Here is a 6127-nt window from a genome sequence, read left to right on the forward strand (position 1 = left end):
CGGTTACATTACTGTGTATTCTCCACATTTTGACTTTGCCTGTATGTCCAGTTGGATTTTATGTATGATGATCAAAGTGTACTTCTGATGCTAGGCAGTCATTTTTGGTTGTTTGGATCTGAATTATGAGACTTTTTGAGATTGTTGTGAGCCAATTGTAAGCCTGCTCAGCTGTAATCTGAGCTGAGTCTGCCAATGTTGAGTTCAGACCTTTTCAGTAATATTATCTGTCTTTTAATATGTCTGTTTCCATTCACATTGAAGCATACTGAAAATCACTCTGAAAAGAAAAAAAAAATTACAAGCAGCCTGTGAAAAAAGACTGTTTCTCACCATATGTGAAAAAAAAGACAAGCTATTTGCAGCCAACCACGTATCATCTTTAAGCAGCCACTTTTATGGCCGGCCGGTGTGGCCGCGCAGTTCTAGGCGCTTCATTCCGGAATCATGCGACCGCTACGGTCACATGTTCAAATCCTGCATCACGCATGGATGTGTGGGATGTCCTTCGGTTAGTTAGGTTTAAGTAGTTGCAAGTTCTAGGGGACTGGTGACCTCAGATGGTAAGTCCCATAGTGCTCAGAGCCATTTGAACCACTTGTGTGTGTCAAGCATTTTTTCTTTGACAGTAACATGAATCCTCACAGTAAGATATCATGGGAACCCTACATCTCTGAAGATTTTACATCTAGCTTTCTGGGTCTAATCTTTTTGCCCTGCCCACAATGTTTCCTTTCTGTGGAAGAAAATAGGGTTATAGTTCAATATCCCATAAACAGGAGTACCAGGTAGGATCAGACTGTGATTGGACGGGGGGGGGGGGGGGGGGGGGAGGCTGGTCTTTATTGATTTAGGGAGACATGGATGGGAATTATTTCCCATTCCTCCCAAATACAATGGTTGTCTTAATGGGGAATGCCCCACCGTACTCTGTCCTTTGATGGAATGGAAGATGTAGGTGTATCTTAACATTTGTCTTCACAGCTGGTTCACAATATTTAGCAACTACAACTTTAGTGGTAACTTGACATATAGTTACAGGTGCAGATTGATGTACTAGTATAAACATGGTGCATTTGCATCAAGGTCTAAGACTTACCTTTTTTTATATAGGTCACTGGAAGATTGGTCTTTTATAGCATATGAAGACCTTTCTTGTTTCCATCTCAGGTGATCAGCTTTGTACCTGCAGCTCTTGTATGTACTGATCACCAAATTAGACAGTGCTTTTCTTAGACCACATGGTACACGACGGTGGTGATGTGCATTCTACGCTTGGATCACAGTCATCCAGGCCACATTTGACACTGGTAGGCTTCCTCTTACTTAAAAGCACTGTGTATCCAAATCTTTGACATGGCACATTGGCTTTGGAACATAAGGATTGACTTTTAAAGTATTTTGATTGTGTAGCTCAGACAAAAAAAATTTATTCCTTACGCAATTATACAGATCCAGGGTGACAAACTAGTCACACTGCAAAAGCCGTGCAACTGAGACTGAAAAAATGAACACTATATAAGAAAGTTTTGAACTCAAATATATGAACCCAGATTCTCAGTATTTTGGTTGCAAACAATGTGACAAAGTCTATCAACCAAAATCTTCTTAAGTAATTTTCATGATCTCTGTTCAAGTTGGCTCAGAGTCACCCATAATCTAAGTGTGCTGTATATTTAAATGATAGAGCACAGCAGCTGATGCTGTGTGTGGTTACCCAACAAGCCATGGTGGAATATTGAGTATGACATACATGTGCCTGGAATTTGTGTTTAACACACAAAAAAACTGTATATTAGTGCATGCAGTATCCTAACGGTTGTTGACCAATAGTTTCAACAGGAAAGAAGCAAGTGCAGGCATTTATCTGTCTTGCATAGTTTTTAAAGAAAGCCTTCAGGCTGTTTCTTAAGATGTTTTGGCCCAACTGTTACTTATGGAAGACTAATGTTGTAGTATGTTAAAACTGCCTCTAGGTTTTACAGTATAACAGTGTTTGTTATTACATGAAATGATTGTCACTGCTCATGAACACTGGCTCAGTCCCTCCAGTCATTTTACAACCAGCCCCAGAAGTACTGGCTTGTCCTTGCATTTTGCACCATCATGGTCTTGTGAGAGACTACAATACTATACCCTTTTGAACAGATGCTAGCCATGTGATGTCGCTTCAGAAGTGTATCAAGAGAACAGTTACACAGAGATTTAATTTTGTGATAGTGACAAAATATTCATTCCTAAATAGCTGGCAATTTTTTTGTAGCCTTATAACATCTGCTGGTCCTGGGTACCAAAAAACATTCTCTCTCAGGATTCAATGACAGTATTACTACTACTTCTGTGATAGTAATTTGGTGTACAGCAAACAAAATAGCTACAGGGAAATGAATTCATGGTGAAATAGTTTAAAGCTGAGTAGATGACACATTATGGGTAAGCAGTGTGCAAATGATGAACTGCACATGATCCAGACTTCCTGTCTGTTGAACTAGTCCATAGCTTAACTGTTTACATGTTTGACATCTACAACTGTGTAGATCAGTTTCATCTGCAATTCTACAAGTCCGATCCTATTGCTGCACTGCCACACATTCCATTCTGTGTATTGAAGGTACAGGCATTGTGTGTTCTTGACATTTGCTTATTTCACGACTTAACAGCAAACAGAATCTGACGATGCCCTAAAAATTCGAAACACATCATTAAACAATTTTTGCAAAAGTCTGTTTTTCTTCAAACAGTTTCTATATGAGCCAGCATGACGTAGTGGGAAAAAGTTTTATTAAAAAGCATTGTTAACTGAAGCAATGATACTGGTGGAATTGTTGCTGCTTATCTTCCACAAACATTTTTCAGGTTCAAACCTTATTTATTGAGCTCGATATTTTATTTATGATCCCTGAGGTATTGGGCTTTCCAAAATTCTGCTAACTCCTTTCACAATGCCATTTACAGAATGTAAGAGAATTCTATTTTTGAGTGATTGACTGGGCCACATTTCCACTTGTGTACATGAAGCCTCCTGTAAAATTTCATTAGTCAGGTGTAAAGATGAAAAGAAATGTATACACAAATAAATGATGTATTTATTCAGATATAATCAAAAATATATGAGATAGGAATAGGTAGAAAACAAACATGAACAATGTGTTTCATAATTTCTATAACAGATTTATTGAATATAAATAGTATTTTATATTGGACTAGGTTTATCATCTGGTTCACTATCCACCTCTTTCCTCATTATTTTGCTGCACACATTTTTAACATGTCAGTCTCCCTCTCTCTCTCACACACACATTCACACTCGAGCTCATTCTCTCTGTTTGCTGAGAAGCACGGAATGTCCTCGGGTAGTTTCTATCCATCGTGCACACACTTAACACTATCTGGCACACAGTAAAATCTGGATAAAATGGAACTTTCTACAACGGTGTGTCAGCAGCACCTTACTCATGCATATCTGTTGTGGCCTCCACCCAAGTGTTCCATTCACAGTTTACACAATCACCCATTCCTTCACCGCAGACGCTTCCGACGCGTAACCCGTGGCAACATTCTCCAACGAACACAATTCTTTCGAATATGATACATTATCACATTTACACGTGTAATAACTGCAGTGCCAGAATTACACAGGTAACAGTAAGACTTCAGCGTATCGTATAATATGTGTATGTGTACATTTACAAATGTCAGTGAGTTTCAATGGTAACGTGACGTGGGGCAGTACTCGAGTTTGCCGCAGGGCACGTCACTTGGGTCGGCGGAAGTACCGCAGCACGACATAGCCGAGGGTACGGAAGAGCACCAGGAAGAAAAGCAGCACCAGTGTGTTGCCCCAAAGAGACGCCAGGCCCGCACCTTGCGACTCCAGGATGTCGTCCACAGAGACAGTCGACGAACCAGCTGCACACGACGGAAATTTGCTCTTTTCTTCAGCACACCTACGGCAACAAAATACAAACTGTTATTTCTGTGCCTCCAAGAAGTTCTACTTCACTTTCCATTCAACAGAGTATTGCAAATTTAATCACACAATGAGAGTTACCTATACGAATATAAATCATTCATTAAGCCTGAGACTGCCTACGCACCCATTGTAAAAAAACACGTTTTTCATGTATTCTGTAAAAAATATTATACATTACCAATACTGAGAAGTAATCTTATTTTGTTCACTTTGGGCTGTGGTTTGAAAACCATGATTGTTTATGATGTAAAAGACAATTTTTTAAAAATAGGATTATCTTTGCCTATTACTCATTTCCTTCCACAATGTATTAAACAACCCATACATGGTGCAAGTGTAGAAATACGGTTTACATTTGTATGAGCTATGAACTCCACTCCAAATATTGGTTTGGTACAGTTCTCCACACCAGTCTGTTTTGGGTGAGATTTTCTTCCAGCAGTATTGATCTGAATAGTCTCCACACAGAGATCCAAATGGGGAACTACTTTACCCCTGGAATACATCAAGCAAGAGGATGCCATCTTAAAATACACATAGAACTCCATGTCCTGTAATTTCCCCTTACTTTCAGCTGTGACACAGCACCTTGTGACACACACTATTTGTTGTCTCTGTCTTTCCCTATATTTTTTTCCCTCTCTGCAGTTCCCTCTTGTACAACGGAAGTGATTCTCTGATGTCTTAACATGTGCCTCATCATCTTGTCCCTTCTTGTCAGTGTTTTCCATGCTTCTTTCATCACCGATTCTGCCTCATTTCTTGTTTTAAGATTCCACCTGATTTTCAACATCTTTCTATAGTACCACATCTCACAAGGGAACCTCCCAATCGCACCCCCCTCAGAATTAGTTATAAGTTGGTACAGTGGATAGGCCTTGAAAAACTGAACACAGATCAATCGAGAAAACAGGAAGAAGTTGTGTGGAACTATGAAAAAATAAGCAAAATATACAAACTGAGTAGTCTCTGTGGAAGATAGGCAATATCAGTGTTATTGTGAACCAAAGAGCGCTTTGGTCCCGTGATTAGCGTGTGCAATTGCGAGATGAGAGATCCTTGGTTCAAGTCTTCTCTTGGGTGAAAAGTTTAATTTTTTATTTTCAGACAATTATCAAAGTTCAGGCACTCACACATAATCAACTTCGCTCTCCAAAATTCCAGGACATGTTCAGATTTGCTTGGGCATATGCAGGATTTGATGGTCTACACACAGAAAAATTTGAAAACGTTAAAAACCTATGTTTTGACAGCACAGGCAGAACTGTGCGACTGTGAAACTGTTGCATTCATTTGTTGCAGTTTATGTGATGAACTCTTATGTTTTCTCACTTTTTTGGGAGTGATTATCACATCCACAAGAAAACCTATATCGGGCAAGGTAGAAGAATCTTTTTACCCATTCGCCAAGTGTACAAGTTAGGTGGGCCGACAACATATTCCTGTCATGTGACGCACATGCCGTCGCCGTGTCATATAGAATACATCAGACGTATTTTCTTGTGGAGGAATCGGTTGACCTATGACCTTGCAATCAAATGTTTTCAGTTTCCATTGGAGAGGCACGTCCTTTCGGCTACTAATCGCACGGTTTTGCGGTGTGGTCGCAAAACACAGACACTAAACTTATTACAGTGAACAGAGACGTCAATGAACGAACGGACAGATCATAACTTTGCAAAAATAAAGAAAGTACACTTTTCACTCGAGGCAAGACTTGAACCAAGGACCGCCTCGCTCCTAACCTCGGACCTTCCTTGATGTTGCCTATCTTGCACATGGACTACTCAGTTTGTATATTTTGCTCATTTTTTCGTAGTTCCACACAACTTCTTCCTGTTTTCTCGATTGATCTGCGTTCAGTTTTTCAGGGCCTATCCACTGTGCCAACTTATAACTAAATCTGAGGGGGGTGCGATGGGGAGGTTCCCTCGTCAGACTCCAGTTATATCATTTTACAGTTTTCCCACAGCCCACAATTCACTTCCATACAATGCTGTGCTCCAGGTGTACATTCTCAGAAATTTCTTCCTCAAATTAAGGATGATATTTTATACTAGTAGACCTATCTTGGACAGTAACACCCTCTCCACAGGTGCTAGTCTCCTTTTTATGTCCTCCTTGCTATGTCAGTCATGTGTTATTCTGCTCACA

General features: G+C 39.9%; 1 protein-coding gene across 1 annotated transcript in view; it reads right to left on the minus strand.

The window, feature by feature from the left end:
• Nucleotides 1-3066: 3066 nt before the first annotated feature.
• LOC124775236 (ABC transporter G family member 14) overlaps nt 3067-6127 on the minus strand; it is a 78241-nt gene continuing 75180 nt past the window's right edge. Inside the window, exon 11 of the mRNA XM_047250074.1 lies at nt 3067-3947. Coding sequence (XP_047106030.1) covers nt 3755-3947 — 193 coding nt within the window. The 3' untranslated portion in view covers nt 3067-3754. The remainder of the gene's footprint in view (nt 3948-6127) is intronic.

Source organism: Schistocerca piceifrons, chromosome 2, assembly GCF_021461385.2.
Source record: "Schistocerca piceifrons isolate TAMUIC-IGC-003096 chromosome 2, iqSchPice1.1, whole genome shotgun sequence".
Taxonomy (NCBI): domain Eukaryota; kingdom Metazoa; phylum Arthropoda; class Insecta; order Orthoptera; family Acrididae; genus Schistocerca; species Schistocerca piceifrons.